The sequence below is a fragment of the Belonocnema kinseyi genome, chromosome 3, assembly GCF_010883055.1.
Source record: "Belonocnema kinseyi isolate 2016_QV_RU_SX_M_011 chromosome 3, B_treatae_v1, whole genome shotgun sequence".
Lineage (NCBI taxonomy): Eukaryota > Metazoa > Arthropoda > Insecta > Hymenoptera > Cynipidae > Belonocnema > Belonocnema kinseyi.
This window is the reverse complement of record NC_046659.1, coordinates 2,622,031-2,633,066: the sequence shown is the minus strand read 5'-3', so window position 1 is coordinate 2,633,066 and position 11,036 is coordinate 2,622,031. Positions and strand designations below refer to the sequence as shown.

General features: G+C 33.1%; 1 protein-coding gene across 13 annotated transcripts in view; it reads right to left on the bottom strand.

Moving 5' to 3' along the window:
- LOC117168793 (DENN domain-containing protein Crag) overlaps positions 1 to 11,036 on the bottom strand; it is a 205,549-nt gene that overhangs the window by 51,524 nt on the left and 142,989 nt on the right. For 12 of the 13 annotated variants that reach the window (XR_004466553.1, XR_004466552.1, XR_004466555.1 and 9 more), the window contains 2 exons: positions 1,035 to 1,433; positions 783 to 955 (listed from right to left, as the gene is read on the bottom strand). Coding sequence is in view for 8 of the 13 variants with exons in the window: in XM_033354603.1 (XP_033210494.1) it covers positions 783 to 955; positions 1,035 to 1,433 (572 nt within the window). In the remaining 5 variants the exon portion in view is untranslated. Of the gene's footprint in view, positions 1 to 782; positions 956 to 1,034; positions 1,434 to 11,036 lie in introns of those variants that run through there. The other variant, XM_033354607.1, reaches the window with a different exon arrangement.

Sequence of the window (11,036 nt, the reverse complement as noted above, 5' to 3'; positions counted from 1 at the left end):
TTGAAGTTTTAGTTATTAATATTTGGTATTTGGCAATATACGCATTGCTGGATACCGGTGCTTGGATATGCTCTGCATTCGACGAAAATGTGGGGATTCGGTGCGCGGCGAAAGGAGAATATTCGGGATTCGGTGAACACCTATTTTGGCATTGGGCTTAAGACAAACTCAAAACTTACATCTACGAATTTTAAGTCTCGCCCCTGTCCGCCAGAAGGACAAAGTCCAACTTAAGACGATATATTTTTACTCGAGATGTTACAGAAATATAATTTCCACGGCAATCTTACTTATTTTAGTCTTCATAATTGAAGTTGCATTTTGTTATATATTATGTGTAAGTAGATTGAAGAATTCAAATGACATAACCTTCATAACTTTATCAATTCTAGACTAAGAATTCTTAATTCCATACTTAAATTTCAAAACTGAAAGCATTGTTTTGTGCAAATTGTAAAATCCTTCAATATATTTTTTATTAATCCTCCGCATTTAACATGCAAAATGATTTGAAGTTTTTTGTTATAACGCCCACGTGTTATTTAAATATTTTAAACAACCATTTTTGTATCGATAAATTATCCAACCCGAGAGAGAACAGTAGAGGAACGAAGAATTATCGTCTCGCCGTGAACCATTACGCTCAACCTTCTTGTAAACCTTAATTCTGCTTAAGTTTCAATCTTTTTTTAAACACTAGAAAATATATTTCACAATATTCTTCAAGGGCACTCGGATAAATATCTGATTTATAATACAAAGAAAAAAAAACTTTTTCTTACCTTGATCTATGTTACCCCTACCAAGAACAGTAAAAGCCAAAAAAAGAATATCTCTATATATAGAAAAAGCTGCTTGATCTTCTGAGGGAAATCTGCTTCTTTCTAAAGCAACTCGTCTTATGGGCTCCGCTAAGTCGTTATGTCGAACATTTGTTATAACCGTTTGCATTAACCTATGGAAATGAAAATAATGAAAAATTATATTTCTCCCATTACATTATTTCTAGTAAAATATTGAAGGTATATTCTTACGTTCTATCCGTATTTAGCTTCCACTGAATATACATGGGTAAACGGTTTATATGAAGACGTTCATTATCCCACATAGTTCTTACGCCAACCAAACCCGAACCAGATTGCAATTCTTTTTTCTCTTCACTACTTAACCACAGTTCAGGCAGGTGACTGGTAAGATTTATTCTCTCAAAGTACCATATCAAGTTCCAATATACAATGGGGTGCTCTTGAATGAATTTATATTTAGTGAGACACGAGTCACCCTCTTGACTTAAAACATTTTCCAGTTCTTTCCTCAGAACTAGTGGATTAAGGTACGGAACAGTGATTGGTACTGGCAATTCTCTCGGCTGCTGCAATAGTTCCACTAAGGCATCAGTTAGCGGATCATTACTTTTCTCGCCTTCTTTGTACCTGCATTTTAAGAGACTTATCTGTAGAGTTATTACGAAGATAAGAAAGCAAAACATTTATGGATTTGTTAAAAAAAAGTTACGACAATATCGATTTCGAGCAGGATCTACTTTCGAAAGCGTATGGGAAACCATCTCTAAAATGAACTGAATTTGGCATTAGCAAAAGCAGATTTTTTGCAGAAAAAAATAGACGCCATGAAATCTAAAGTATTTTTGGGACAAAAATTCCACATTTTTTCATTTCTGTAAGCTTTTGCTTTTAAATACTTCTTAACTGTCTAGTATTCATGTTGTATGTTGAGTCAAGTATGTTTTTCAAATAAATGAATTACATACTGAGTTTTGACCGTAATATTCCTATGTTAAATTAAAGGTTATTTGAAAATGAGAGGTTGTTTTTCATAAGAGCTTTATGGAAGTGTGACTCATGATACACTTATGGCTTTAAATGAAGAACGTTCATACGTTCGTAAAGTAGAATTAATTCGGTATACAGTTAATTTATAGTTCGAAATGTTTAAAAATTTGCCAATTTGGAGTAACTTTTTTTTTTAAATTAACGCTCATGAAATTTCGGAAAGATTTGTGGGTTTGGATTTTTTATAATAAATTTGGTTAATTTTCTATCTCACACCAAATTTGACCATTTTTTAAACTGTTTAGAAAAACCAGTTTTTAAAGATTTTTAAATTTATCAAATAAAATTTTTTATCTGTTTTGAAACTATCTAGAAATACATAATTTGAAGCCGATAAGATTAACTAAAAAAATTATTTATTACGTTATATAAAACTTAGTGAACAAGAGTTACATTCGGGATTAGGAATGTTTTGCTTATTGAAATGCAGAATTTTGGTATAAAATGTGAGAAATAAAACTTTAGTTAGTATTTATTGAAAATAAATGCTATTTTTCAATTTTTAAAACCATTTTTTTAACAAAATCAGAGTTTGAGTATTTTTCAATGAATACACTCAATTTTTTTATGGAAATAAAAATTCACAAAATAAACTATGAATTGTTTCCCGGTGACTGTTTTACTATGTTTCAAATTAAAAAGAGTTATTAATTATTTAAACAATTTTCATAATCAAATGTAGAGTTTGACTATTTATCAACGAATAGGATACATTTTCTCACGAAATCAACTAAGAATGTAATTTCAACGACTTTTTTCTATGATGCTATGCAAATTCCTAAGAATCATTCATTACTTAAACAATTTTTAATAACAAATTTAGAGTTAGGCTAATTTCGAACGAATAAGTGTCTGTATTGATTATTTTAATAATATGCATTAACAAACAAATAGTTTCGCTATATTTCGACGAATGCGTTTAAATTTTCTTCACTTAATCGTGTATAAATGTATTTTTCATGGCCCTTTGCTTAAACACTTTACAAATTGACAACTATTATTAATTGCATAATAAACCTTGTTTACTCTCACATTTATACCAAAAACACAGAACTTCAATGATCTAAACATTTTCAATTCAGAAAGATAACGTTTGTTAATTTGTTTCTTTATAAAGTAATACAAAATTCCTTTAATCTTCCCTTAAATTTACCTGCGTTTTTTTCTTTAACTTTCTGCCGATTTTCCTAGTTTTCTACAAAGTAGAAATATAAGTATTCTAAAATGTCCACATTTTCTATCATTTTTTTTGTATAATATGTTTATACTGGTGAAAGTAATATTTACAATATGTGTACAATTTACTTTAAGGACATGTGATACTTAAAAAATTGTCGATTTTACCAGTTTTAGGTTCCCCCGGCTTTTTTTCTAGAATAATAAATATTTTGTTTTAAAAATTTAGGAAATGACAGCGAACATGCTAATGGACGTCCCCACACACTTTTTTTTGTGGGTTAATTCAAAAAAGTTTTAATTTAGCAAAATGTGATTAATTTGCATAGTGCTTAGGAAACAGTATCGATTTTTTTAGTGTTAGATTCCCCCGGCTTTTTTCCTAGGATAAGAAAAATTTTCCTTCAAAATCTGTGAAATGATAGCGAACATGCTATCGGACGTCCCAATACACTTTTTTGCGTTTTTTTATCAACAAATTTTTAATATTGCTAACAACGTGTGTGTACATTTCGAGGTTATATGTGTTACAATTCACCCGTGCCTTACTTCCAAACTACACAATATTTTTGGCCGAAAAATTTGGACTTACAAATAAACATAGTAACTAATCTCCCGGAACTAACCATGTTTGCAGTCAATAAAAAAAGTTTATTCCACAAATAATTTCCAGATTATCGGAAAGGCAGAGATGAAAAACGACGTAACCTCAAAATAATGCATATGCATACAATTTTTATTTAGCACAATAATTTGTTTTTGTTATTATTCCTCAAAAAAGAGTCCCGGGACGTCCGTTATGATTATTTTATAACATCTCCGCATTCAGTTTAAAAAAAATTTGATTTTTGTGGAAAAAAGGCCGGGGAAACTGTAAGTGTGACATGCCATTAAAGAACTCAGAATGGTACTAATTGCAGGTGTAAATTTGTAATTAGTACTTTTATAAGGAGAAGTTTCAAAAATGTGTAAATTTAAGTTTTCTAATTACTTATTTCTCCTCTGATATTCAACATTTTCGAAATTTTATTGGGCTCATTTAAAAAATAAATTACAATGGAAAAGTTGTAACTTATGATGAAAATCAAGCGGCGATTCCCTTTTTTCTGAGAAGTGAAAAAAACTAAGAATTGAAAATTTTTGAAAAATCAAATTTCATTATTGAGAATTTACAAAACGAACAATGTGGCTTATTTTGATCAATATTATAATATGTCCATGAAAAAAATTATACGAATGTGAACATTATGCTATTTAAATTGATAAAACTTTTGTATTAAATGTCAAATGAAGCATATGGACGCGTCAGTAAACACTCTGGAACATTTACTAAAGTTCCAGCACAATATTTACATTTGTTAAATCTCTCGAAATCCGCTGGAAATGGACAATATTACGTCTTTTTTTTTTAATTTAACGATTTTTTCTCAAAACAACTACCGTTTTCCACTAGTCTCGTTCTTTTAAAATAAGTAAATGTTGATTTATCTACAATCATAAATTTCAAAAACTTCTTCAAATTTTCTGACGTATTTCCAAATTGAACGACAGATCTATTAGATTTAAGATGAACAATAAAAAAAACATATAATACATATTGGTATAGATCCTGGAAAATTAAAAAATAATTGCCACTCTAAGAATTTGCTCTGAAAAGAGGTGTTACTTCAATAGGAATAATCTCTTCGAAAAGGATTGATTTAATTCCCAAAAAAAATTAGGAAGACTTCAAAGATTTTCAAGAATGTGAAAAAATTGAAGCTGCACCCAAAAAAATACTATTTTGCACTGTATCGACTTGGAATTCCATAATTTTGTATTTTCGATCCACCCTACTGCACAGCCTGGTCTACAGCTTAAAATGAATTTGCCGATTTTAATTTCCTACTTTTAACTCACCTAGTATTATAAGTTTATTAGTGGCAAATTATGATACAGGAAGGTTAGTTATTTTTAATTTATTGGCAGTAGATTCTTCCGTCTATTGTACGAAATTTTTTCTGATTCGGAAAAGAGCCTTTTGCTGTATATGTTGCTTGAGGACGTGGAGAGGAAACGGTGCAAAAGTTTGCTTAAATTTGGGAACATTTATTTCATTTTGTCCCACCATACCGGCGGAGATGATTTTTTTAATAGCTCTTGCTTGAGATACAAGTCAATCTCTGCTTCTAAGATCTGATTTGTAAAGATTTCGTATGTGAACTGGCAATAATCTCTTTAAAGGCATCGGAATTGTAATGATGTTATAGTTTGCTTCCTTACCATCTTTTGTTGCAGTTATTTCCATGCATTCCTTAATCTTGCCGAAGCAGTTCGTGAAAAAAATACCGTTTTGAAACGTGGATCTAAGAATGTTGACATTGTAAAGTTCATGTTGCCCTTCAAATCGCTTTTTCAAATTAAATTTTAAAGCTGCTTTAAAGGTGGCCAACGCCGAACTTACTTTCTGCTTCAACAGATAAAAATTTAACTTTCTTATGGTTGGAATTACTTAAAATATACAGGATTCATTATAACTCAAAGAGTTTGTGACTTCTTGAACTGGCTGCAAAAGATTTTCCGTTTCCTTCAGGATCTCCTATTCTATGCACATCAACATTTTCTAATCATCGTCTTCAGCTTCAGAAAACAAATCAAGACAAATCTCCAATTCCAAGAAGCATCTTTTGGCCATATTCCCACCGTTATCTTGCATTAACAAATGTATCCAAGTTTTTTCAAATCCCCAAGATGTCAACAGATCTGTTAAGTTATCTGCTATTGCGTCTCCTCTATGATTACCAGGAAACACATCTACGTTTATTGCAACACTTCGCCTTTCGAAATGATCGTCCAAACAATGCAGAATTAAACTAGTAAAACTGTAGTGTGTTCCGCTGCATCTCCAAATATCTGATGTTAAAGACTTCCGATAAGACTAGTTTTACAGTTTCATTGATTGTTTTGAATATGTCTGCTAGAATTTTGGTAGAAAAATATTTCCAACATGGTATTTTATATTGGGGTGCTGTTCTAGACATTAATCTTCTGAATCCTCTTTTTCAACCACTGAAAGTAGCTCATTATCCAGTGCTATCAGTTCACTAATAGTATAATGAAACATTACTGCCTCTCCGTGATTTATTCCCCAAGACGATTAAACTGAAGTATTGGGGTGACTATTATAATCGTTACACTCTTGCATCCAAACAAGCACACGACTAAAAACAAAACTCTTCGAATTTGTTGCTTTTTCAAAACTACTAAGTGCAACTATAACTATAAACTATAAACAGAATCACAGGTATATCTTCCTGCAACTGTGAGGAAGAGAGCCTCGCTGGTGACCAAGCTGCCGTGGGTTCAAATTTGTTGTAAACTTTTTTCTTTTAATTGTAAACATGTCAAATAATAATTTTTAGTGCTTTCCCGACTATTAAGTTACTTTTTGTCAAAAATATTACTGGGAAATAATTATCATGCAGACACTTTTCAAATCATTTATTTGTATAATCGTAATTTATTTTTCTCTACATATTTGCGAGTGATAATCTTCATAGATTATCACGTAGCTGGGTAATACATTATTCCCTGCAGCGTCGGAAGAAATGAGAATCATTCAAAGATTAGGGATTTTTCAATTGGAAAAAAAATGTGTAAATTTACCCAGTTTGAAATTATAACTGGATTAAAAAAATTTAATTTATCAAGTTATCCAGCAGTAAAATTCTAAAACTATGAAATTTCTAAATTTCGCCCTCTGCAAATTTATTTAAAAATTACAAGCTTATCAAGTCGACCAACAACTATTCTGGATATTATAGAATTTTCCACATTGATAATTATTCAAAAATTACAAAACTGGGAAATATTGACTTTCCTTTTAAAATTTGTAATCCATAAAGTTATCCAGCAATACATTTTAAAACTGTATTCACATTTTTTGTTTTTATTTTTCAATTGAAAACTGCCTAATCTTTGGCTGATTCTCATCTCTTCCATCGCTTCAGTAAATAGTGCATCACTCAGTTACGTGATAATCTATGACGTTTATCACCCGCAGATATGTAAAGAAAAATAAATCAGGATTATACAAATAAATTGTTTGGAAAGTGTCTGCATAATATTTATATCCCAGTAATATTTTCTAAACAAATAATTTAATCTCCGGGGAACCATTAAAAATTATTATTTGACATTTTTACGATACGAAAAAAAAATTTGACAAAAGGATTTGAACCCACGGCAACACGATCGCCAGACAGGCCTTTTACCACTGGACCAATGGAGCATGATGGAAGTATATGCGCGCGAACTGGTAGAGCTCGGCACCCTTGACTAATGTGATTTGCAAACGCTCATAGTTCTTACAAGAGACCAAAAAATTCGGGGCACATGTCTAATTATCACAGGCCCACAAAAAAATTTGTATGCACGAGACAAGTGACTAGACTACCCTCATGGATTTTGAGTCGCTAAATCTGAATCTGACCTCAGAATTTCTCCTACACTTTTCAGTTTTCCCGTAGATACAGAAAATAAGGAAAACCCAAAGGATAATTTGCACGTTATTTTATTGATGCCAGTATACGCGAAAATATACACCTCAATATTATATTCTTAAGTGCAACGACTTGTAGAGATTTAATTTATACACAGAAATTCTTTAGTGTGCTTTCTATTTCCCCTCTCTTGGGTAATTTTAGAGAAATTGAAGGTCTTTCTCATATTATATAGATTTACACTGGAAAAAATAAGAAAAACCTAATATCCTTTACAGTTTTGCGTGCGAAATCAGTCACTTGTCCCGTGCAGACAACTTTAAAAAAGTTGTCAACTATATAAAAGAACAACAACTATATAAACTATATAAAGTTGACTATATAAAATAAAAACAACTATATAAAAGAAAAGGATTATTCCGAAATAATTTACTTTAAGTGAGCTGAAGCTTACAAGTCAATGATCAGACCTAGAGACTGAATTTTTGACCTGCTTGAAAAAGCTCCCGCAAGACCCTTTGCGTTCCTTTATACCTAAATGACTTCTATATTTCTTATTTCTTGAAAACTATATTCTAATTCTAATATAAAAATATTCACCGTTGTCCTCCCAACACCCTTCCTCGACGATGAACCCTTAATAACCTTTAAAAACCGACGAACCCCATATTAACCCCACTGTTTTTCAAAAATTGATAAATTGAGATTATTAAAGCCTAACATGTCTGCTAACATAAATTCTGTTGAGCAATATTCAAAAAACACTTTTCCTTGCTCTTTTAAATCTCTAACATAATGAAACTTAATAGATATATGTTTGGTTCTATTACTCAACTTTCTGTTTTCTAGTAACTTCAAACAACCTTGATTAGCCTCAAATCTTTTCGTTGCACTTTGTTTCCCTTGTTGAAAATCTTCTAAAAGTTGTCAAATTCAGGTTCCTTCTGGTGCCGCTTCTGCAAGCGCGACGTACTCCGCCTCTGTCGAAGATAATGCCACACAGTCTTGCTTCTTGCAAATCCAGCTTCTTGTTGTTCCATGTACCTTGAATTAAAAACCACTATTTGATTTTCTATCTTCTCGATTTTGAGCCTAATCTGCATTCGCATATTCAAGTAGTGATTCTTTATCTATAAAATCTACGCCTCCAAGTTCGAGCTTCAATTCCTGCTCTCCCTTTAAATATGTTGCAATTCTCTTCGCTTTGTTCCTATCTGTCTCAGTCGCTTCCTCGCTGTGCTAGCTTAAGCTTACGACACTTGCTGCAATGTCTGGCCTCGTGTTGATCACGGTGTACAATAGTTTCCCAATAAGCTTCAGATAAGAGTTGGTATCTCTCATAAGATCTTCATCTTCTTTTGCCTTCCCGTATCCAGCATCTAATAGAACTTTTGATGGTTTTGCGTCCTGCAAACAAGTTGAATTTAGCACTTTTTCTATGTACTTTCCCTGGTTTATGCTGAAAATGCCATCTTTATCCTGATAGATTTGAATTCCAAGATATTATGTTAGTTTTCCTAAGTTGGTTAACTGAAAACTTTTTCCTAAGCTCTTTCCGGTTTGTATAATTTTACCTTCATCTTTGCTAGCAATAATCAAATCGTCGACATAACTAATTAAATAGATTTTATCTTTTCGAGTTTATTTGAGTTGCAAGCAAGGATCGGCTTCACCTTGAGTAAATCTAAGTTTCTGTAAAACTGCATTTAATTTTTTGTTCCAATCTTTTTCGGTCTACTTTAAACCGTAAATTGCTTTATTTATCTTGCACACTATATGGTCTTTACTTTCAACTTCAAAACTTTCTGGTTTTTTCATTAAAACGGTTTCCTTTAACTCTCCATTCAAAAATGCAGTTTTAACGCCATAATGCGACCCTTTATATTTTTCTTTACCTACGAAAGAAAGAAATGTCCGGAATGTAGTTGCTCTCACAGGAGGAGCAAAGACTTCGTCGTAGTCGACTCCATTCTTCTGTGAGAAGTCTTGAGCAACCAATCGTGCCTTGTGTCTGGTTACAATCCTTTCGGCATTTGTTTATAATTTAAAAACCTATTTGCAACCAATTGCCCTGAATTTGCTGGTGCTTTAATTAAATTCCATGTTCCGGTTTTCTTGAACGACTCCATTTCCTCTTCCGCTGCTGCTTTCCATTCAGAACTGATCGATGACATCATTGCTTCATGAAAATTGGTCGGTTCTCTATCTGTTTCTGTAGCTTTATCTGCAATAAACCTAGAGGGGGCATTCCCAAATTACTCTTTGCAGAATTTCTAGCTTGAATTTGTGGGCGTTTTACCACTACTTCACTTTATTCGATTGATAAATTTTCATTAGAACTCAATGTATTCTTGAATTCGTTTTCTTGATAAAAAATTCCTTCGACGTCCTGATCTCTTTGCTCTGCTGCCTTCGATTATTCAGACGCTATAGATGATGCTTAAATGATTACTTGAGTAACACATTTACCTTTACTGATATTTTTCGTTGTATCATCATTTCCTGACACCGGTGCATCCTTGAAAAATACATCTCGACTGATTGTGATCTTACTTGTACTTGTATTCAGAAATCGAAATCCTTTACAAGTTTCTGAGTATCCGAAGAATATTAATTCCTCAGCTTTATTGTCCACTTTCCCTCGTTGCTCCTTTGGTATGTTGTGACGAGGTGTTTATCACCTGTCACTAAAACTTACCCTTACCGGCACCGGAGTAGTTACACAACAAATTATCCGAGTCCCTTCTTTTATTTTATTTATGAGTAGCTGTTGAAGAGCTAGAGTCCGCAATTCCGCAGGGAGCAATCTTATTGGTATCCAAAATTTTTGTTTTATCTTAAAGTAGTCACTTATTCTCTCCGATCATATTTGTTTATGTATACTCCCGGCCACGAGAGGGTCAGCTGTCAACTTTTCACTACAAGTACACCACGCACCATGGAGAAGCCTAGGATACCGAAATATTTCTACGAGTCACCCACGACAAGACCAAGAGAGAGAAAAGAGAACTTCGAAGCTCATGTCGCCTCTTCCTATCACACAGAGACATTGAATATGTTACCGAAGGAGATAGGAGAACTCCAAAGGTGTTGTCGTCTGCTTCTATCAACCCGAGACACTGAGTTGGTTACCAGCAGAGGAAAGAGGACATCCTAAACTGTGTAGTCTCACATTAACACACTGAGGCCGATTCACAATGAATTCCATGTTGGCCCAAGCATGTAAGCCTCCTGATTTCCGGTAGCCATATTGGAATGGAATTCCCGCTGATTTGTGTTCCCCGCATAAGAACTTGGCGCGGAAAAGCGGCGTAGTCATTGGTCGGCGCGGCGGAAGAGGAGTGGACACACCATCCGATGGGTTAAACGTAGCGTGGTAGAAAGTCACTCTGGCTCTTCGACTCGGGTGAAAAAGATAGCGAAATAGAACCATCAAAACGAAATTCTTGTAAAATCCGAATTATTTTTCTGACCATGGACTTCTCGAAGGCACAATACGTAAGGAGTGAGAAGGTAGAATTTTCTT